Source organism: Hipposideros armiger, unplaced genomic scaffold (genome assembly GCF_001890085.2).
Source record: "Hipposideros armiger isolate ML-2016 unplaced genomic scaffold, ASM189008v1 scaffold_13, whole genome shotgun sequence".
Taxonomy (NCBI): Eukaryota; Metazoa; Chordata; class Mammalia; order Chiroptera; family Hipposideridae; genus Hipposideros; species Hipposideros armiger.
The window spans coordinates 1293350-1316133 of NW_017731363.1; the positions used below are offsets into that span (position 1 = coordinate 1293350).

The 22784-nt window shown below is 41.4% G+C and overlaps 1 protein-coding gene across 3 annotated transcripts in view; it reads right to left on the reverse strand.

Moving 5' to 3' along the window:
* ACE2 (angiotensin converting enzyme 2) overlaps window positions 1-17809 on the reverse strand; it is a 42063-nt gene extending 24254 nt beyond the window's left edge. For 2 of the 3 annotated variants that reach the window (XM_019667409.1, XM_019667391.1), the window contains exons 1-8: window positions 17767-17809; window positions 16838-17126; window positions 9992-10150; window positions 6719-6812; window positions 6135-6278; window positions 4586-4698; window positions 2445-2550; window positions 59-156 (exon numbers count right to left, since the gene is read on the reverse strand). In XM_019667409.1, coding sequence (XP_019522954.1) covers window positions 59-156; window positions 2445-2550; window positions 4586-4698; window positions 6135-6278; window positions 6719-6812; window positions 9992-10150; window positions 16838-17023 — 900 coding nt within the window. In that variant the 5' untranslated portion in view covers window positions 17024-17126; window positions 17767-17809. Of the gene's footprint in view, window positions 1-58; window positions 157-2444; window positions 2551-4585; window positions 4699-6134; window positions 6279-6718; window positions 6813-9991; window positions 10151-16837; window positions 17281-17766 lie in introns of those variants that run through there. The other variant, XM_019667398.1, reaches the window with a different exon arrangement.
* Between the last annotated feature and the right edge of the window lie 4975 nt (window positions 17810-22784).

The following is a 22784-nucleotide window of genomic DNA, read 5'->3' on the forward strand; positions in this document are numbered from 1 at the left end:
GGATGCTGTAAAAAGAAATGAGGATTTAGATTTGGTTTTCAAGGCCTCTTCTTCCTACCTGGTTCACCATTGCATCAGTAACATCTATGTTTGGTTTCTGTCCATAGGGGACTGTCAATGGGTACAGATTTGTCCAAAATCTACCCCACATATCACCTAGTTAAGAAAAGATTTTGTTAATTCATGACAAGGACAACAGAAGTATGACTTGATATTTACACAGTGCATGAGGTGAGGTTGGTAAACAGGCCATATAGTGTTCTAGATGTAATCAGGTTTCTGGGTTTCCTTTTCACTGCCTCTTTGTCTTGTCTCCTATTTTAAATGTTCAACAGTCCCTTCTTTCTCTAGGTCTTTTAAGAGGTTAAGTTGGCAGAGAATTGTGTGGTTAGGCAAAGTTGTTAGGGAATCATCTAAATTTTTCCCATTTGAAATTACAGTGGAAAGGCGCAATTTATTAAATATATGGACATCATAGCTACTATAGATTAGACACATATTCATATAATCCACCATCCAAGGGAAAAATATTACGAATTAAACTATTAGTAATCCCTAATGTTGAATTCAAAAGAGGTCATATAGGATCATCATTCAGGAATCTACTAACTAGTTACTAATTTCCACGTTTATTACTATACTATAGTAAAACACTTAACTGGGCAATTTTTCAACCATCTCAAATAAATGTTAAATTGAATTTCAAAGCCAGAGACCCTAAAAAGATGGATCTAGAAAAGTCGATCTAATAGCAGGACCAGAATCCTGACACCAAAGAAATGGGGCACTATAACCACATCAAGAATACGCCAATAAACTTATGTTTTAAGTTCTATGCTTAAGTTTTAAAGAAAAATCTATCCACTATAGAAATATCTGATATGTGACATCAGGCTGAAACACAGTCTATAGATAAAAGACCAAAAGGGACCCAACAAACACTATGACATGGCTTCCAAAACCCAAATGTGATCTTAACGTAAATACATAGAATTATCATTCTAGAACAAAGGAAGCCATGGTACCATTTTTACTCCATGTTGGTCAAATCTCATTTGGAATAACTGTTCAGTTCTGAGCATGATATTTAAAGAGGGACATCAACAAAGGATAGCTTGTCCAAAGGAGAACAATTAGAAAAGTGAGATTTTAAAGAATGGTTAAAAAATCTGTATAGGACATTCAAGACAAGAAAACAATGTATACATGATAATAACAATAATATTCACTAAAATGCATTGAGTAACATTCTTGTGCCAAGTACTATGTTATATCTTCTACAACGGTTATTTATAAATTTCTGGAAGGCCATCTTGTAGAAGAATGAACATACCCTGGGTAACCTCATATCGTGAAATTAGGCATAATGAATGGAAGGATTAGAGGGGTGTTGATTCAGTTCCACACAAGGTAGAACTTTGTGATAATTAGTAGCAATAGATTAGTCTAACTTGGAAGGAAGAAAGAGCCACGTCACACCAGACAGGTTTAAGCAGAAATTGAATTACTAAAGAATGTCCGCCAAAGAGGTTGTAGAGAGTACTCATATATGTATTGCTTTAGAAAGTCTCCACAGGTCCTTTGTCAAAATTCTCTCCTACTGAGAGAGAGCCTTGGTTGTGGAGAAGAATCAGCTACCAGCAACTTAGTTTGACTGTAGCAGGAACGTTATGTATGGATGGATGGATGTGAACTTTTCAAACACGTGTATTTTGTTTGGCCTCAGCTTCTGAAGTGATGGAGAGGGAAGTGGAGGATAGCCATTCTCTGGATAGGAATTAGGAGGTTCAGTAAAGGACCCCAGATCTTGCATGGTCTACAAAGTCTCCAATGGCAGGGTCCAAAGTTCTTGGATGATTGATTTTCCTCCTAAGCTAGTCACCTTCCTCCATGATGAAGACATCATTCTTTACTTATAAGATTTCAAACCAAGTACGTTTCAGCAAAAATAATTGGTACAGTTTAGAATGAACTTACAAAGCTTTCACTTGGGCTATACCTTAATTCTAGAAAGACTTTCGCTCATGACTGACCACCCCAGACTGCCAAGCTTCTTCCCTCTGACAATTAGATACTAAAATCCCAAACTCCACCTCAAGAGCTTAGCCAACCAACTTGAATAATAAGATTTCTTTCCCTCCATTTCCACTCTTATTTGAATTTGGCATTCCTTCTCTAGTTATCTTAAATAACCCCTTTATCCTTTGGATTGTGGCCAACAGAATAACAGTTTATATATAAAATAAAGTAATGCAATAGAGAACGATTTCAAATGGCTTTTCTATTGAAGATAGTGCTTTCAAAATAGGGTTTCTGTAATGTTACTAATTCCATTCACTGATTTATTTTCAAAAGCTTTATGTTGGGCCTCACTCCAAAACAACAACTTCATTGGTGGATATAACATAGAGCAAAGTACACAAAGAATTCCTGGAGTTTCTTACCAAGCAAATGGGCAGGGAGGCCTCCAGTTGGACTGATGTGGGAAGGGTAGGTATCCATCAACTTTGACCTCACATAAGCATGAAGCTGTACATACAATGGTTTAATCTGAAAAGCCCAGGAAGAAAGTTTAAGACCAAAAGAAGCCTGCTCCAATTTCCAGTCCTCAACACTGAAAATAGAAACTTCTTTAGACAAGTAGAATTTCCCTAAGTTCTCATTTCTTCTCTTCTCAAATGTTCTGAAGGGTTTGAAAGCATTCCTTCTTCCCAGATACTGACGATGACTAGTTCCACTGCATAAAGCAATAAACACAAGGAATATAGGTCCCAAAATGAAAGCAGATGCAAACAAAATACTCACTTTTAAGATGCAAACCACTTACTTTGCTTTTAAATTGAGGTATCACTTACATACCATAAAATTCGCCCATCTTTAAGTATATAGTTTCACGAGTTTTAGTAAATTTATACCACTGGGCAACCATCACCACCACCCAGTTTTAGAACATTTCCTTACCCCTGAAAGTTTCCTTGAGCCCATTTGCAGTCAATCCCACTCCCACTCTCAGTCCCACGTAATCACGGAACTGATTTCTATCTCTATAGTTTTGCCTATTCTGGACATTTGATATAAATGAAATCATACAACATGTGGACTTTTGTATCTGGCTTCTTTCACGTCACATGTTTTTTAGGTTCATCTATGTTATTGCATGTGTTAGAAGTTCATTCCTTTTTATTACTGAGTAGCATGTCATTGTATGAAGGCATCAGAGTTTTATTCATTTCATATCTCATGGATAAAATTCACCAGTTTGGGGATGACTGGGTTGTTTCCAGTTTGGGGCTATTGTGAATAACGCTTCTATGAACATTCGTGTATAAGTCTTTGTTTTCATTTCTCTCATACAGACACCTAAGAGTGGAATACCTTAGTCATATGGTAAGTGTGTGTTTAACTTTTCAGAAACTGTCAAACTCTTTTTCAAAGTGGCTGTGCCATGTGATATTTCAGTCAGCAGTATGGGAGGGCTCCAGTATCTCCACATCCTCACCAACACTTGGTATTGTCAGTCTTTTTAATCACTGCCATTCTTGTGGTATGTACTGGTTTTCAACCATGTTTTTAATTTGCACTTTCCTAATAACATCTTACTCACTTATTTGCCATGTCTTTAATGATGTACTTATTCAAATTGTTTGCCCATTTCTTTGGTGGGGGTGTTGTTTGTCCTACTTCCATTTTTAATAGCTCTGCCCAACAATGGCTATGACAGAGTAGCTTCACATAAGAAGTTTGAAGTCAAGGGGTAAGGCGGCGATGTGGGGATGAAAATGATGGAAGGGCTTGGGACACCAGCTCTGAGCAGCAGGGCTGCCAGTTCGGATCCCACATGAGGGCCAAGATGGTTAACAACAGCTCGACCTGGAGCTGGGCTTCCGTGAGTCACTGTCGATGGCGTAGGCTGCAGTGGGGCTGCAGTGGACTGCTGTGAGCTACCGTGAGTGGCCAGCAGCCGGCGTGAGCTGCCAAGAGCTGCCATGAGTGGCTGTCCAATATGGGCCAGTGAAACGACGTTTGCCACAACTAGACTGAAGGACAAAAGGGCAGCAACTTGTCTGTTCCCCTTCCCTGTTCCCCAATAAAATAGTTTTTTTAAAAAAGAAAGAAAATGATGGAAGAAGGAGACACTAAGAAGTGTCCATGGGACACTTCAATTCACAGGAGTCTCCCTTCTCCATAAAGGCTTCCTTAGTCAAAGATAAGAAAACTAGAGTATTGATTGTCCTGAGGAAGGAAGCAAAGGCCATGACTGCTAACAAAGGAAGACAGTGCTGACTCCAAGTTACCCACCAAGACCATTCCTTCTTACAGTCTAAAGACCATTCCTACCTAGACTCTTTCCTTCTTATAATCTTGCTGGTTAGTGGCTGAAAAGGGGAGGGAAACAGAGCATTTTTTATCATCTGTAGGAGCTGCCATGTTATTCTTTAAAACCTTTTCAAGCTCTAATATTCCATCTCTGAGGCCTGGGAATGGCTGACCAGTGTGTTAAGAACAAGCCAGAATGCCTTTGGTCCCTATCCCTTCTTCGCATGCGCTGCCCTACATCTGTCACTGTGTACAGTTCCTTGCTTACCTCTTCAAAGATGCGTTCCACATCTCTCATCAGCTGGTCACGGCTGTACTGAAAGCCACTTGTCCCCTCTGTTTCATAATCACTTCTCCAATAATCCCCATAGTCCTCATACTCTGTTTTTAAAAAGGAGAAAGCGAAGAACATAAGGGCAAGAAAGAGATAAAGCACAGTATACATAGATTAGCTTTGCTGGGAAGTTTTTACAAAAATCGAGAAATCTGTCACATTTTTATTGCCCTCGTAAATATCAACTCAAAGGGATGTAAATGAATAATAACACTTGCTAATGCCTGTGAAGCACTTACTCTGTACCAGAAGTTGAAACGCATTGTTTCATCTAATAAGTGCAAACACTCTCCCAGGTTGACATTACTCTAATCCCCACTGTGCAGATAACGGCCGACTCTCAGATGGTTAAATCGTTTGTCCAAAGTCATACAGCTGGTGAGGCCCACAGGCACACTCCTAGTCTCCTAACCCTGGGTCTCTACTCTCTCCATAGGTCAGTTTGCATCTCTAGCTTTAAAACATGCCATTAGATTTGAGTTTTTAAATTCTCATTTTGTCCAGGGCCTTCTATTTTCAATCCCAAACCAACTCATCTTAGACATTGCCACCGTGGGCCTGTGTTTGTTTGCAAGTCATATGCATGACAGTACGCCTCTGTGTTTCATATAATACCTCATCATCAGGAAACACGAGCTTGTGTTAGGGTATTAGCTAATAAGGTTTGCCAATATATTTTAATAATTTCTACTTTGACATGCACAGTGGCAATGGATGATCAGGAAAATGAGGAGAGAAATAAATATTTGGATAGAAGGATATGGTGATGAGCTACTGTCTCCAGTTTGCCTATGGCTTGAGAATGTGAGTTCAAGTGGTAGGGAAAGATATTTAGAAACAACAGATGGAGAAAAATCTTCCTTACTCAACCCCAGGAGACAGCGAATCTCCAAAGCCTAAAATCACTAATAATCCGTGGCTTCAGCTCATTCCTCAGGCAGGACAATAAGCTAACAGGTATGGAAATTCCTCCCCATGTTAAGATTGTTATGACCACATGATTTAAGTTATGATTACAACTGATGAAAATAGTGGGTGTCCAGCCTAAATCAATCTGATTTTGTTTTTGTTTCTGTGACACCGCCCTGAGGTAAACACACAAATGACCTTCGAGAATGAACTGTGGCTAGATGGGAGGTTAGGTGAGAGATGGTGTCTCTCGTCCTTTCTGAAAATTAGAATCCCTGCTCCATCCCCAGATGACCTCAGGAATGCTTGGGAGCCTGAGAACTTCCCAGAGAACTGATTTGGTTGAGGCCCTGTAGCTGAGTCTCACTCCTGAGCTCTTTAAACTGTAGAATGTTGATTCATCTTTCCTTATTCCCTAGTAGTTTCTTCTTTGAGATGGCAACACAGATTGTTCAGCCGAGGGCAGTTAAATTCGGTACACCCATTATATCAAAGGGCAGCCTTGGTAATTAATGAGAAATAGCCCCATGGCCCCAAAGAGAACCTCAGGACCTCCACAGACCAGCAAACTTACGGTATCCTCTTGCCATCTCATTTTTCAGGGCCACATACTCTTCATAGAATGGCCTCAGCTGCTTGCCGACCTCAGACCTCCAGCCTTCCCAGGCCCAGAGCCTTTCATTGTAATCTGTGCTGCTTGCCATTATGTTGTCCAAACCTGTTATTGCAAAGCAACCAAAGGGAAGTAAACATGGATTTGTAAAACTTTTATTTGTAAACAATCACATGAACTTTCAAGAATTAAAAGTAAGGCTGGAAGACATCAAGGTCAGAAAGCTGTGAAATGAAATCTCATGATTCTTTAATGTCCTCATCCTCGTTATAGTTCCAAAATATTTTTTCAGATAAAATAAACCACTGACATCATCTCATTAATCACCAACTTAATTAAATTACATGAATGTGACAGGCTTTACAATGAAGTTCTGTTAAAAGTTCAAAGTTCATCTACGTGCTGAAACACACAAATTTGGAATCTTGTCATCTTTGGATTGTCCATCTGAAAGGCACGATGTCGTTATCTAACGTTACTCTCATTTTTAAAACTTGGAATAAAAAAGTAAATTTCATAATCACCGCTCAAAATTAATAGCCTACCTGGTTCAAGTAATAAGCATTCCTCTGGATTATTTGGCTTACAAACTTTTCCAGTGCTGTAGATGGTGCTCATTGTGTTCAGAATTGTGTTCAACTGCAAATTAAAGATAATAAACGATGTTAAAAATGGAAAATATGCTAAAGAGAATGCTAATAGAAAGATGTCCCTTTGGGCATGTGATTTTTTATGCCTCAAAATACAGCAGTTCACATCTTCTTTGCCAAGTATCTTCCTTTATGTAGGGCAGGAATAGCTCAGTTAAATTTCCCCACTATCAACTAGCACCGAGCCTTATAAACATGTAATAAATATATGTGGAGTGACTGAAACAAACAGCTCTACCAAAATCCCCAAAATGTTTCTCTCCTATGCAGGCACAGAGAAGTGCATTTGCTGTTTCACTCAGCATGCACTGAGTGCACACTTATTGAGCATCTACTATGTCCTACACTCTGACAATTCTTATATGAACAAGTCACTGGTCCACAAGGACCCCACTATCATGGGACAGTGAGCCAGCCATGACATCAGTAATTACATAACAGAGTAATAAGTGCTATAACTGTCACCAAAAAGTAATGTGGCAGGCTGGGGGGGGGGAGTGGATAAATTAATTACCTGGAGATTCAGGAATGGCTTCAAAGAGGAAGGGACATTATAGCTGTGTCTTGGAAGAGAAGTAGAAATTGGTCGAGTAGAGAACAGAGATAAGGGAAGAGCCTAAAAGGTGGAAGGAGGTTGGGAAAGACACAGTATTTTCAGGGAGTGATGACATACGGAAACTAGAGTAGCGGTGCTAGTTGAGAAACGTGAAGGACGTGAGAATGGAGAGGAAAGCAGGGGCCAGATCATGAGGGGCCTTCTATGCCATACTGAAAATTTTCAACTTTACCCTGTAGGTAAAGGGGATTCAAGGTAGTAAAGCGGTGTTACTCCAAGTATGGCCCACAGATCAGTGCAAGTCAGCGAGTGGTTTGTTTCCATTCTGTGATAAGTACAGGAATGAAGGGGATCAATGTTTATAAACTTAAAATCATTTGATATTTCCATGACATCCAAGCACATGATCAGTGAACTTAAGTGGTCTGCGATGGATTGGTAATAAACGGAGAGAAGGAGAAACGAAGGGAGGCAGGGAAGGCCGGTTCTCTCCCACAGATGATTTAAGAAGCACTGAATAAAGGGCCCTGTTTCCCCTTCTCCTCTTTCCTTCTCCCATTATTCTCTCACTCTGCTATAAGAATCATTATGCTAAACTATGAAATAGATCTCATGCTTAAAACTTCAAGAAGATCCCACAGTCCAAAGGAATCAACCCAAATTCCTTACCACAGCACAAAACGCCTCGCGGTCTCTCTCTCTCCCTGCTCATTCAATCTCCTCCTTCCACTCCATTGAATTCATGCCTCCCTGAGTCTCCCCTCTTCCCAAACACTTCAAGCTCTCATGTGAATTTTGGTGGTTTTCAGTTCTGGCTGCACAATAGAATTACCTGGGATCATTAAAAAAAAATAATTCCCAGGCTCCACCGAGGCTAAATCAGCTGTCTAGACTCTAAAAGACCAATGGGCAAGGTTTCTCATGGTGTCTTCATGGAAAAGATCGGGAAGCATGGAATGGATAAGATAAAGTGGATTTATAACTAGTTGGATAATTATATCCAAAGAATGCAGCATAATAAATATCAGCTTGTAGGAAGATGTGCGCCATATGGTGTCATCTGTTCTTATCGTGCATTTTTTCTTTTTACAGATGCAGATTAGAACACAGAGGTCCAGAGGACAAGCAACTAAGAGAGAAGGCTTTGATGTTAAACAGCCAAATATTTTAGATAAAAAATATTTCAATAGGTTAGCTCAAGGGTCTGTAAACTATGATCCGCAGAGCAAATCCTGTGTGCGGCCTGTTTTTGTAAAGTTTTATTGGAACACAGCCACGCCCATTTGTTTATGTGTTAGCTGTGGCTTACTTCCCACTGCAACAGCAGAATTGGCTCATTGTGACGGACAATACAGCCCACAAAACCTAAACTATTCCCTATCTTTCCCTTTACAGAGAACAGTTTGTTGACTGCTAGGCTAGACGGATGGGATGAGAGACGTTATTTTAACAGGAGTGAATATAGGCTTTCTTGAATTTGGACAAACCAGCTACCTAAGAATAGACTTTTAAAAGGTATCACTTTAGAGGAACGTTGGGGGAAGAGATTTGGAGACTTCATTAACAGTGATGCTGATGGGAGCCAACCATGGCATTTGCCAAAAATCAAAACAAAACCTAATATAGCCATAGACTGGCTGAGTAATGCAGAACCCGGGGTGCAGAATGCTCACCTCCATGCAGACCAGAACCAACGCAGAGTGCTGTGCTCGGTTCCAGGATGTGGACAAAATGAAGCCCGCACCAAAGCATGGTTAGGGGACTCAAAACCAATGCATAGGGGAAGATTGACAGAGTGAAGAATGCTTAGCTTGGACAAGAAAAGACTCAACTAGTAAACAGAAAAAAAAATAGCTGCCTTCATTTATTTAAAGACTGTTACAGGAAAGAGCAATCTGGCTTTAGAAGGCAGAACAAAGCTGAGGGAAAGCACTTACGGCTCAATGGAGGGAGTGTCTTTCCATCAATTAGAGGGCCCGTATTTGGAATGGACCCATGCCTGGAGGTTGTCAGCTACTTGTTAAAGAGGTTTCAGAGGAGAGTCAACAATGAAAGGGGGCGGGGAGGAGGATTAGACTACAATACGAGGCTTTTCAAGCTTAGCACTACGGGCATTTGGGACCAGATAACTCCTTGTTGTTGGGGGCTGTCTCGAGCATTGTAGAATGTTTACCAGCATCCTTACCCACTCGATGCCAACAGCACTCCTCTCACGTTGTGACCACCAAAAATGTCTCCAGACATTGTCACACGTCCCTGGGAGGCAAAATCACCCCCCAGTGGAGAATCACAGACATAGACTAAGTGCATTCTTCAGGCTGCCGGGACCTCAGGAAGATGACCTCTTTCTAGGGCGTCCACATACACTACCGTGCCCAGACAACCCCAGTTTAACTCTGTCTCCTACATAACTATAACCAGTGTCTTCTTTCACTCTCAAAGGGCTCCCAGTTTGGATGATAAATGATGTGGCCCCCTACCTAGGCACAGAGCTCTATTTTTAATGTCAGCATTATACTCTGCAGATAAAGGAAGCAGCCATGGGTGATATTAATGTTTGATATTCCCCAAATATTCCAACTCTTGGGATCAGGGCTAGAATGTTCACATACTCGTTTGCTCTTCTCTTCTGAGAGCACTGGTGACGCGCTTTGCTGAAGGATCTGCAATTGACGCTTGATTGTGGCATTCTGAATGTCTTCTAGCCGATAGTCTTTGGCACGCTTGCACTGTTCTTCATAAAAGGCAGACCATTTGGCCCCAGCCTCATTCTGAAATGACAAAAAATAATAATAAAGTTGAAGTCAGAACGACACTGCTTGAACAGATAGAACCGAAGATATGATCCAAAGAACATCTGGTGGAACATCTAGTATTTCCTGAGTGGTTTAGTTCTCTACTTGGTTGAAGGTCAAGGCTTAGGTTAAGAGTGACCAGGCCACTCTTGGTCACTCTCTCTTTCTGGCCCAGTGCCTAGTTTTCCCAAGGGCCCTGTTCTCAGAACTGGAAGTGAATTCTCACAGATGATTCACATTGTGGGGTCCTGGAATGTATGGCCTTAGCAGTGTGCCATCAGTGCGTTGATCAGGATTCGAGGAAGAATGCTCTAAAGGAAGAGCCTAGTAGAGCTCAGAGTGGACTTAGTGGGAATACAGCCCCTCCTGGTGATGCGAACCGTGAAAAATGAGCACCAGTTTGCAATAAGCTCCATGGGTCCATGACTTAGCAGAGATTCTGATCTTAAATTTATGTTCCCCAAAGAAGGTTGCCTAGAATATGGCCATTTGGCAGCCATGCTGATTTTTTACCATCTAAAGAAAACAACAAGGGAGCCGGCCAAGTGGCTCAGTTGGTTAAGAGCTTGCTCAAGAGTGCGAGCTCTGAGCAACAGGGTGGCCCGGTTGGATTCCCACACGGGCCAGTGAGCTTTGCCTAAGCTGCGCCTGAGCTGAGTTGCTGCTTAGCTGTCAGCAGGTGGCAGGATGGCTCAGCTGGTGAGAGCACATGATCCTAACAACAAGGTTGCCAGTTCGACTCCTGCATGGGATGGTGGGCTACGCCCACCTGCAACTAAAGACTGAACTCGAGGGGTTGGCCCAGTGGCTCAGTTGGTTAAGAGCTCAGTCAAGAGTGTGAACTCTGAGCAACAACGGTTCAAGGCCCGGCCCAAGCTGAGCTGCCACTGAGCTTCCAACAGGTGGCAGGATGGCTCAGCTAAAAAATAATAATAATAAAATAAAATAAAGACTGAATTTGGCACCTTGAGCTGAGCTGCCACCCGGATGGCTCAGTGGATAGACTGTGCGCTCTTAACAATGAGGCTGCTGGTTCAACTCCCGCATGGGATGGTGGCTACGCCCACCCGCAACTAATTGAATACAGCGGCACGACTGGATTTGGAGCTGAGCTAGCTGCGCCCTCCACAACTAAGACTGAAGGACAATAACTTGGCTGTTCCCCTTCCCCAATTCACCAACACTGTTTCCCTCCCCCAATTTCCCAATAAAGTCTTTAAAAAAAAAAAAGAAAGAAACCAACAAGCAGATGATGGCAAGACTCACTTGACCACCACCTTGAACATCAGTAGGCAAACGGACTCCTCCAGACTTCTCTAGCACAGTCTCTGTCAATGCACAAACTCATTTCCATTTATCAGAGACTAAAGTGAGCAACTGCTTTGTACACTGTACATCTCTAGGCCATATAAAAGAGGTAGCATATGAGGCAAGTCAGGGCTCCATTCCTGGAGTCAGATACCTCTGACTAGTTGTGTGACTTTGGGCAAATTACTTCACCTCTCTGAGCTGCAGTTACCCTATCTGTAAAATAGGACTTACCTCAAAAGGTTGTTGGAAGGATGAGAAGAAGTAACAAATAAGAAAATGCCTATTAGAGTGTCTGATACATCCTACGTATTAAAAAGGTAGCTATTTTATTATTTTTAGGAAAATGGCCCTTGTCCTTAAGTTTCTTACTGTTTTATCAGATAAGATGTGCATCGTGAATGTTTGATGCATAACAGCACATAATAATGTATAAACCATGAGCCAAGCAGTTTCTGTTATAGGAAAAGAGAGACTCATGCAAGCAACTCGATTTAGCCCAAGACTTCATGGAGAAGGTGGGGCTTAGGACAGACCTTAAAGTAAGTAGAAGTTGGACATGTAGAGTACTTTGCAAAATAATTTACCTCATTTGATCTTCCTAACAACCCCATGAGATAGAAAATCATTCTATCTCCACTTTTCGTGTACGCATTAAGGGGCTGACAGAAACAAACAGAGGATCTGGCAAGCAACTGCCAGCATCTGGATCCTGGATCCTGTGGTGGACAGAATCTAAGATGGCACCCACAATCCCTGCTTCTTGGTGGTACACATTTGTGTGATATCCCCTTGAGCATGAGCAAGACCCATGATTCACTTCTAACCAGTAAAATACACCAAAGGTGACAGGATGGACATGTTTATGTTATATAAGACTGTAATTTTTATCTTGCTGGGAGACTGTCTCCCTTGCTGACTTTGATGCAGCAAGAAGCCATGCTGTGTCCTACCCTGTGGAAAGGGACACATGGCAAGGAATTGAGGATAGCCTCTGGCTGACATCCCGCAAGAAACTAATATGGACCTCAGTCCACCGGCACACAAGGATCTGGATGCTACCAGTAACCACATTAGCTTGGCAGTGGGTTCAGCCCTTGTCAAGGCTCAGCTGAGACCACAGCTCTAGCCAGGACCTTCACTGCAACCTATGAGACCCTGAAGTAGAGAAATCAGCTAAGCTTTGCCTGGATTCCTGACCCACAGAAGTTGTGAGTTAATAAATGTGTGTTGCTTTAAGCTGCTAAGCTTGTGGTAATTTTTTACACAATAGATAACTAGTACAGATTCCAGACATGACTGCACTTTCCAGGCCAAGGAATTTTACTTTCGTCCTGTGAATGCTAGAGAGTCACTTAGGGTTCCAGGCAGGCATGTGACATGATGGAAGTGGCGCATGGAAGTGACAACAACGGATCAGACAAGAGATGATTAGAATAGTGGCAGTGCAAATGAAAATGATTTATCTTTTTATTGAGCTCACACAACCCCTCAGGAACTACTTCTCAATTAATCTTCACAAACAATATTGTGAGGTAGTTGTGATTCTCTCTGCTTCACCAACTAGGGAAATAAGGCACAGAGTGGGTAAGTAATTTTCCCTAGGTCACACAGCTAGTAGTTGGAAGAGCCAGAGTGCCAACCCAAATGTATTTACCGCCAAAGCTAATGCTCTTTAACCATTGACTATAGAGTGTATTTGACACATTCTAGTCTTCTGTCTGACATGCATGAGCTATAAAAGGAGGCTCTTCACAGCTTCTGACACCTCCCCAAGAAATATTTATGAACTGTTCTTGGAGACCTCTGGGGCTCCGAGGGCATTCTTCAACACCCACTTCAGCGGCACGGACGGTTGTTTGAAGCAGCTGTAGTAGTTACTGCCAAATACTGGGACAATGAACCAGGATGCCTCTGTCACAATGGGATCCTTTTGCTCTCTTCCAGAAATAGAACTGGCCAGGTACCTCCTATGTTGCTAGAGAGCTTCCGACTTTGCAAAAAAAAACGAAATCCTTTTGATTTACAAAGGACCCTATTTAAAAAATCAAGCCAACCATAAACTTACGAAGAAGGGGCAATGAAAAAAGAAAGTAATATCGTTTTACTGAGAAGGGAATTACAGTTTCATTGTGAATATTCACTCTCAAACATGAGAACTGTATTTGCTATAAAGTAGGGGGGCAATTTGTTATATAGCACATGACAAGTGTTTGGTAATTCATTTTCACTGAATTTCTTAACTCTTTGGGAACCTGTTTTGAACCAAGTTTTTTTCCTTGTCTCTATCAAATGGACCTCTCCTAAGTAGGGAGCTTTTGGGATCCTACATTTATCAAGTTTTGATGCCTTCTATTAATTGAAGGTATAGTGTCACAACTTGATCGAAAACTCGCCATGCTAGGTCAGATCCATAGGATAGGCTGACAAGCCCAATTAGTCCTATATCTATTGCTGCACTTATACTATATAACAAACAACCCCAAAACCTCAGTGGCATATGTGTTTATTGTTTATGTGCCTGGACTCACTGGAGGTTGCCAGGAAGCTCTGCTGATCTTGACTAGGCTGGCTTACAACTTTGGGGGGCTGGCTTCTGCTGGGACAACTATTCCTTTCCTTATTCCTTAGCTGGCTACCCAAGCGTGTTCTCATGGCAAAGGCAATGGTGCGAAGGACAAACAACATTGTTCACATGCATTCCAAGCCTCTGCTTGCATCGTTTCTGCTAACATCCCATTGGTCAAAAGTAAGTCACATGGTGAAGGACCCAGTCACATCCCTTCCAGCGAGTGGGATGGCACTGCAAAGTGACATAGCCTTGGGCATTGATATAGAGAAGGGTAAAGGACTGGGTCCATCAGTGCACTTGACCATACTGCCTTACCCACAGTGGATCTACAGTTCTTACATTTGCTTAAATACTTCAAGATCTTATTTATAGTTTTTAATGTCTGACTTTTTAAAAGAACAGCCTAGTTTTTCTATTACTCAGCAATAAAAAAAAAAGAATGAAATCTTGCCATTTGTAACAATATGGATGGACCTAGAGGATATGATGCTAAGTGAAATCAGTCAGACAGAGAAAGACAAATACTACCTGATTTTAATTATATGTAGAATCTAAACAAAACAAGATACATGAACAAACAAAACAGAAACAGACCCATAGATACAGAGAACAAGCTGATGGTTGCCAAAGGGGAAGGAGGTGGAGGAAAAAAAGGGAAAAAAATGGCCTAGTTTTACAAGCCTTACCAGTTTTGTCACCTGTAATGTAAATAGCACCTCCTTCTATTTGTTGTAAATTTATCTCTCTTGATCTTTCAAAGGCACCACCTTTTTAGTATGAAGAGATTTGACCAATACAGTTGTGAACATGCTATCCTTTCTTGTTCCATCTCAGACGAATTTGTTTTTTTCTTTTTGAGCCAGGCTTTGTACAACTAATTCTGCTTTCCCTCCAGCTCTCTCTGAGCCCCGTAAGCCATTCCAGTTGCTCTCTTTTGGGACACATCCTCCATTTCTACAATTCTTCCTTGAAGTATGGCCACCAGCAGCATACCCTATCTCAGCATCCTGCTCATCTTGGCACCTCTCATAGCACCTGCCACAGTGCCTGTTTCATTAGGGGGATATCGATACAACGATAAGAGAACACAAGGAAGGGCCATTTCCCTCCCCCAGGTAAGCCCACGCCAGTGCACCTAAGTTCACTAATGCACCCTTCACCATTGCTTGCGGAAGGAGCTATTGGGCCCCGTGTTCGCTTCTTGCATTCAGATATTTTCACTTTCCTTTAAAAGGCCCCAGCTTTCTGCAGCTTGGCCACTTTAATGTATGCCCTTTCATTTCTGGCTTTTGTTTCTAATCAACTGGTGTAATTTAGAAGTGATAGCACTTAATGCCCCAGAGATGGTTTCAGTAAACATCACTACATCTCTTTCCCTAATAGGCTTTCGCAGCATCTGGGCACTCAACAGAACTGTTATAAGTCTCTTCTGCAATTATAACTCCCTCTCCCACTAATAACAATGATATCTTATTGCTCGCCCATGTTCACAGCATCAAGCCCAATTCAGTCGTCACGGCGACCCTATGAGGCAGATATGAATGTTATGGTAGTTTTCACAGACAAAAAAAGCTAAGGTGCAAAGAGGTGAATTAACTAGCTCACGTTCACCCAGCTAGAAAGTGATGGAGCCAGGATTTGGACTTTGGCAGTCTGGGTCCTGAGCTGCCAGGCATGGTGCTGGTGGTATCCCTTCACCACCCCATCCAGGACCATCCAGCTGAGCATAAAAACAAACTCACAAAACACTACAGGCACTTCCAACAGAGTTCAAATAACAAGTGAGAAAAACGCAACCATGAAGAGATGAAAAGAGGTAAGAGCACAAAATATGAGACAGGAAAAAAATGATCTATGACAATGCTGGGCTGTCAACATCGCCTGGATTTCTTTGAGCTTTAGAAAAAGAGGGGGGAAAAACTCTCTTGGGGGATTTCATGTGAGACAGTAGGTCCAGATTTGATCTGTGAGCAGATGGCAGTCATTTAATTTAAACATGCAAGCTACTAATCATTTGAAAAGATAAGCTTCTGAGCTACATTTTTGAAGGAACACATTGCTCTACAACTGCTACCAAAATCTTTTCTTAAATAATGCTGCTCAATTTCCAGCACTAAATGTGTAAGGATACCGCTTTGGGATCTGCAAGAAAAGAACCCCTAAACCCTTGCACTCGTCAAACAAAGTGTCTTGCTTTCCCAGAGCATTCGGAGACTTCTCAGAAGCGGTTTAATTGTGGTTTTTTCTTGGAGGGCTCTGAATGGATTCTGTGACCTCAGGAGGTCCCTCAGAGCTCTGACAGTGCAGGAAGAAATTCCCAAGTCTAGCCTCACCCGACCAATGGTTAGATAATTACTAGCTAGCTCTTTCACTAAGCCTCCAGTTGCGTTTTTCGGTTAATATATTGTTTTAGAGAGTCTTTAGATATTCCTGGTTGACATTGTGGACTTGGGGGAAATTATTAATTCAATCACTTCTGGCATTTCCATGAAATGCTTTGAAACCCCCCACTATGATGAGAATTATTGTGGCAACTTTATGGAGCATGTTCACTGGTTTCCAAGAATCTGGACAGAGACCAGTAAGTTATTCTGTAACAATTTTCCAAAGGAAGCCCAGGGTCAATTCAATTTAGTCATCTGGGACTCCAGAATCAGAAATACTGAGGCAAATATCCAACCTCCCAGCTCAGAGCATTTCTTTGATTTCCCTTTTCAGTTGTATGGGCAGCAATCTAACCTTTAAGAAGCAACAAGTACCCCTCTGCAGCCTGGAGCACTCACCATCTTTTGGACATTCTCGTCGGTAATATTGGTGTTATAGTCCCAAGAAGCAAGTGAACTTAGATGAGACAGGTCTTCAGCTTCAGTGTTAAACTTGTCCAAAAATTCCTTGGCCAAGTCCTCAGAGTTGGATTGAGCAGCAGCTACAGCAACAAGGCTGAGAAGGAGCCAGGAAGAGCCTGACATCTTTCCCTGAGCGCCAAAACCCCATTCACTGAACAACTTTCCCTAGAGTAAAACCTCCTCATGAGATTTGCTCTCTCATCAGCCTTTGAACTTGGGTTGGGCACTGAGCAGGGAAGACAGAAAAAAAAAAGGAAGAAGAAACAGTAAACAATCTGCTGAACCAATATAAAGTTCATCCTGGAAAGGACAGATATGTAAGCATATTTCAGAATGATTTTTAAAGTAAATCAAATAAACAAATGTTATTCATTAATCCCAGAGAATCATAGTTCTCCTAGCTTTTATGGCCAAATCAAAACTTGTACATTTGGTTAATAAGTTCCTAAAAAGCTGTTAAAGATACACGGAAGGTGTTATAATTTTACAGTGACCAAAAAAGCCAAGAATTAGCGATCTTGGGAGTAATTTTGGTACTAATATGTTTTTCAGACAATTCCATTAATAGTTTTCTCTCTTTTTATTTCAAGTTCATATTTACAGGAATTCTCTACTTGGGTAATATTTTCCCTTCCTAAATAAATGACTTTTCCCTTGTCTTGATGAAATTCATTTTTTCCAATAAATTTTAATTTTCATGGTCAGTTTTAAAGACAAAAAAGATACCCTCCAGTCCACAAGTTAACTCTCTGGATCTGGCTTGGGGAACCTTAAAAAGACTCATTTTCTATTTCTTAGCTGACCATGTGAAATAAACACTGGTTCTTTGGCTGACTCCATTGTGTGCCTCCTTCCCTTTCACTTACCTGTTAAACCTCAGTCAAGGTCACAAGGAAATAAGAATGCCTCTGCATGGTATGAAATTCAAGGAGTGTCCATGTCAGGTTCTGGTCATCCTCAGCCATGAGACCATGGCTATGGCTCTCATGTTTCACAGACTTCGGTGGTTATCAGGAGCTGGATCAGTATCCTTATTCCCAGTGGTGTAGGTATGGGTGTCATAGATAAAAGAGAGGAGGCACCTTAAATGGCAAGGCTCATCAGCCTGGGTGACTGGTTGATTATGAAACCCTCATACAGGGAACCATTTCTTCACCCAGAAAAACAAGTTTTCCAAGTCCAGGTGAAATGGCAGTCACCAAGCTTTTAAAAAAAAGTTTCCACTATTTCTCCTTATTCCAAAGTTGTACATATTATTGTAGAATGGGGAAAAATAATTATAAGCAACTGCTCAAAGAGCTTTCCATGATAATAGGGTACACAGTTTTTATCGCCAATATACAGATAATGAAACCGAGGCTCAGATAACTTAAATCAATTGCCAAACTCCCATCACCTAGTACGTGGTAGAGCCTGGACACGACTGCATGCAGCCTGGTTCCGGAGTACAGGCCTTTACACTGTAGGCCATGGTCTAAGAGCAGCTGAGGGTCAGTGCCTTCAGGTCCCGCCACATCAAAAAGAGGTAGATTCTTACTGACTTCGATGTGACTTGAAGCACACAATCCTTCTAAGTGATAAAGTAATTGACAAATTAAAGTAATGATGATAACGAATGTTAACAGAAAGCGAGATTGGTGGGGGGTGGGAGGGAATCAGTGACGTTTCATTAAGGCTCCTCTCACATTTGGGGAAGCTGAGCTCTACTCCTCACAAGCATGAGGAGGAAAAGCAGTGAAGGGGAGGCAGAACAGCGCGTGAGGCTCGGAACCAAGAGCTGGAATATTACTTTAATAACAGCTAAAACGAAACGCTACTGAGGTCACTTCCTGAATGAAGCTCTTGGGTTTAGAATAAAATGGGAGTAGTCCAACTTTAAGTCGCTGAGGCAGAAAATAAGATTAACGTGATCAAATTGAAATGGAGAAAGCAGGATATAAAACCTGAAAGCTAAAAATAGATGGACACGGAGCCTGAGATCACCGTGAGGCAGGAAAATTCTGGAAGGCAAGAGATTTTGAGAAGCAAGGGAAATGGGAGAACTATTCACAATAATTCAGTAGGAAAACCAGCTCAATGATAGCCAACTGCAAGCAGTGACTGTATTCACTCAGTATCCACTGAGGACATGCCACTGTTCTGATAGCTCCCCAGAAGCATTCTCTCCAAGCCCACCCTAAGAACTGAAAGAGTCCACTAAAGACCGAGGGGATGGGACCCATAGAAGCAACTGGCCTAACGGCAGAGATGGTGTTTGAAAAAGAGTGGAGCCAGAAAACATTAGGAGACTGGAAGTATGGGAAAGCTGCTCTGCTTTCCAAAAGAGCTGGAGGGGAAATTTCATTAGGAGTAGAGGGAAGAGTCCATGACCTTGACACCTCACAAAACTACAAAATATAATTTGTAGAATGTGGTTTGCTCCTGGAAAATTATATGTATATATGTCTATACATGTATATGTACATAATATATATAATAATACATTATATATCTGTATAATATATATATATATATATCCCTAAATATATATCTAGGGATTCAGTAGGAACAAGTCAGATGTTGCCTGCTTCATTTCCTTTCTGATAAAAGAATAGTAAACAAACAAAGACACAGTGTGTCTTCTATTTCAACAAGGGATTTAACAAAATGTGAAGCTCTATGGCTAGATAGATCTAAACATCCCAGAGACAACCACACTCTATAGTATTAAGCGGTCCTCTGGTCAACAAGTTCATGTCCTAAACAACAAGAATCTTCATTCAACAATCACTAATTGTCTACCTACTACATGCCAGGCACTATTCTAGATATTGGATATACACTAATAAGACAGGACAACTTCTGGTAGATATCAAATTCTATGAAGTGGGGTAGAGGGAAGAAACACATAGCTGATGATAAATGCTATGACTGCACTTAAGCAGGAAAGGACGATGGTGAATGCTGGCATGGGGATGCGAGGGTGGCATTTGAGCAAAGCCCTGAGGGAACAGTGAAACTCAGAGTCCAGTCAGTGCACAGGGGAAGTGACAGGGGACGAAGATCCAGAGGAAGCTGAGGGCCACACCAGGAGGGCCTTGCAGACAATTGTAGGACTTGGGCTTTTACCCGGAGTAATGTGGGAAGGCATTGGAGGGCTTCGAGCGAAGTGACCTGGCAAAGGTTTTAACCGGATCGCTCTCACTGTCGATTAGCAAGCAGACACTGATGAAGGGAGTCCAGCCAGGGAGCTGCTACAGCGCCCAGTCAAGCGGGCTGAATAGGAGCTTAATCTTGACTGCCCAACAAAAGGTAAGTCCCTCTTAGACTCTCTTAGATTTTGTTAATAGAAGTATTAGATACAAAATAATTGAGAGCATCACGCTCATTTCTGAGGACCACACTTTTAGAGAGGCCCAGGAGAGTATCCAGAGGAAAAGAAATAAGAGAGTAAATGGGTTTAAAATAGTGTCATTTGCAGCACAGTTCAGGCATGGACAGGAAGATTGCGGACAAACAGCCCTCCTCCTTCATGGGACCGCCATTGAGAAGATGACTTCGGTAGCAAAACATTTACTCGGCTACTTATTAGCCATGTGACTTTAGGCAGGTAATAGTCCCCCCACACCTCATTTCCTTATTTCAAAGCTGACGACAATATTATACCGATCTCATAGGGATGTTCTAAGTATTACATGAATTAATACATGAGAACACAGAGAGGAATGCTGGGAACCTAGGAATAAAAGCCACTCAAAATGAGAGGACCTGTGTAATAATTAGGGAACTTTGGGAAGTGAGAGAAATGAGAGAATTGTCCATAGAGGTTCTGTAGCAAACTTGCTGTATTCCAAGAAAAAGCAGGGTCACATAAGCAAAACTAAAATGTACTGCATGGATTATACCAGTTTTGCATTTTTAATCCATTTAAGGAAGAATATTTTCTAAAATATATTCCATCCTAACCAGGGTGTTGCCTGAACTTGTCTTTTCTTTCTTTTTTTTTTTTACAATGACTCAGTGTCATCATCTTGAACATTCTTTACTGACAAGGCTATAACATGACAATGTCTTCAAGGCTTTACATTAAATGGCTTCAAACAGCTTTATTGCTGTTAACTCTGCTGTCTATGCAGGCTCTGGAATTCGCTGTCATTCTTGAGGAATCTGCTCCAAGTAGCCCTGCCCACCACAAATCCCCTCCCTGTTTCTGATCTGCTACCTGCTGAAACCTAAAGGGAAACTAGATAACCATGGAGCTCAATCACAAGGTCCCTCTTCATAGGCTCAGACCCAAGGGTGGGACTCCACTGCACCTGGAGCAAAGTGCGTAGACTTTGCGATCCATATTTCCCTTATTGCTCAACTTTTTACATACTCCCAATTGCCATAAATGGTGAGGTTGCCACATAGCTGTAGCTAAAACTTCCTCTAGTTCCCAAGTTGAGAGGATAACGTCAATAAACTTCAGAGGGAAAAAGGATGTTTTGTGCAATTTCTTATCTTAAAATTGAGAGTCATGCTTCTGACAGAAATAAGGATATCAGGGATATAATGCATAGATAATTTAAATCTTACATGCAAGAATTAAGAATGCATTGGACAACTGGTTTTGACCACATATTTATTATACAAAGTAAACTTATAAGTACTTTACGGAAAGTAAATAACAAGCTGATTTTAGCCCAAAGGAAAAGCTAAAGCTCTTTTCCTGTTTACATTTCTGGTTGCATAGCAGTTGCTTTTTCCTACAGATAGAGCAAAGATAATCTTCATTAACCAAATTGGCAACTATTTTCAACAGAGTTTAAATCTGTGAGGACAAACTGGAGGTTGTACTGATTATTACTGGTCTGAATTTACGATAGTACGGTGTTTGCCATGTAACCCTAATTTGTTTTTACACCCAAACTGAACAAAATAGCAGGCAACACTAGAGCCACTCGCATAAATTTACATCTAGAGACTTAGAAGCAAAACTTGAGCATTTATCCTAAGGAAAATGGGAATCCATGGTAGAGTTGGAACAGGGGAGTGACACGATCTCACTTATCTTTGAAAAGAATCATTCTGGCCAACAGACTACATAGGGGCAAGACTATATAGGCAGAGAGACCAGTAAAGAAGCTATTTCAATAACCCAGGTGAGGTATGATGGCGGCTTAGTAATAGCAGTCGAATTTGGGAGAGGTGGCTGGATTTTTAATACATTTTGGCAGTAAAGCCAACAGGATTTACTAGTGAATTGGACATGGGCTGTGAAAGAATGAGTTGAACAACTGGAAAGACAAAGTTGACATCATTTTAGATGGAGAAGGTTGCAGGTAAAACAGTTTGGAGGGACGTTTGTGATACTGGTTAGAAATCCAAGTAAGGGTGTTGAGAAGGCAGTCAGAAGAACAAATCTGCAGTTTGGCAGAGAGGTCAGGGATGGAGGTAAAAATTTGAGTTGTCAGCTAGAGTTGGATAGTCAAATATGTCTTTTCAGTTAACACCAAGAAAAAAATGATCTTACTTCTTCAGTATCCCAATGTGCTGGAAAGTGTTACTTAGTCCAGACCTCAGGAGGAAAATGGGGTAGATAAATAAGGCAAAAGGTTACTTGAAACAACCCCCTTTGTTGGCTCTTCGAGGATCCATTTCCATGCCCCATGGGATGATAATGTCACCCCAGATTTCTATGTAACACATCTGATTCATAACTGATGGCTGAGTGGCCAATCCAAAATAGAATATACAATTAATGTGATTTTGAGAATACAGAAATTAAGTCAAGATACTTGATTGTGTCATAGTTAGTACATTACAAAACTAATATTCCAAAAGTCGAGAGAGAGAGATGGTAATTGCACACATAGAATGGCACGGAAGAGTGTATGATAGTGACTCTATGATGTAGAGAATT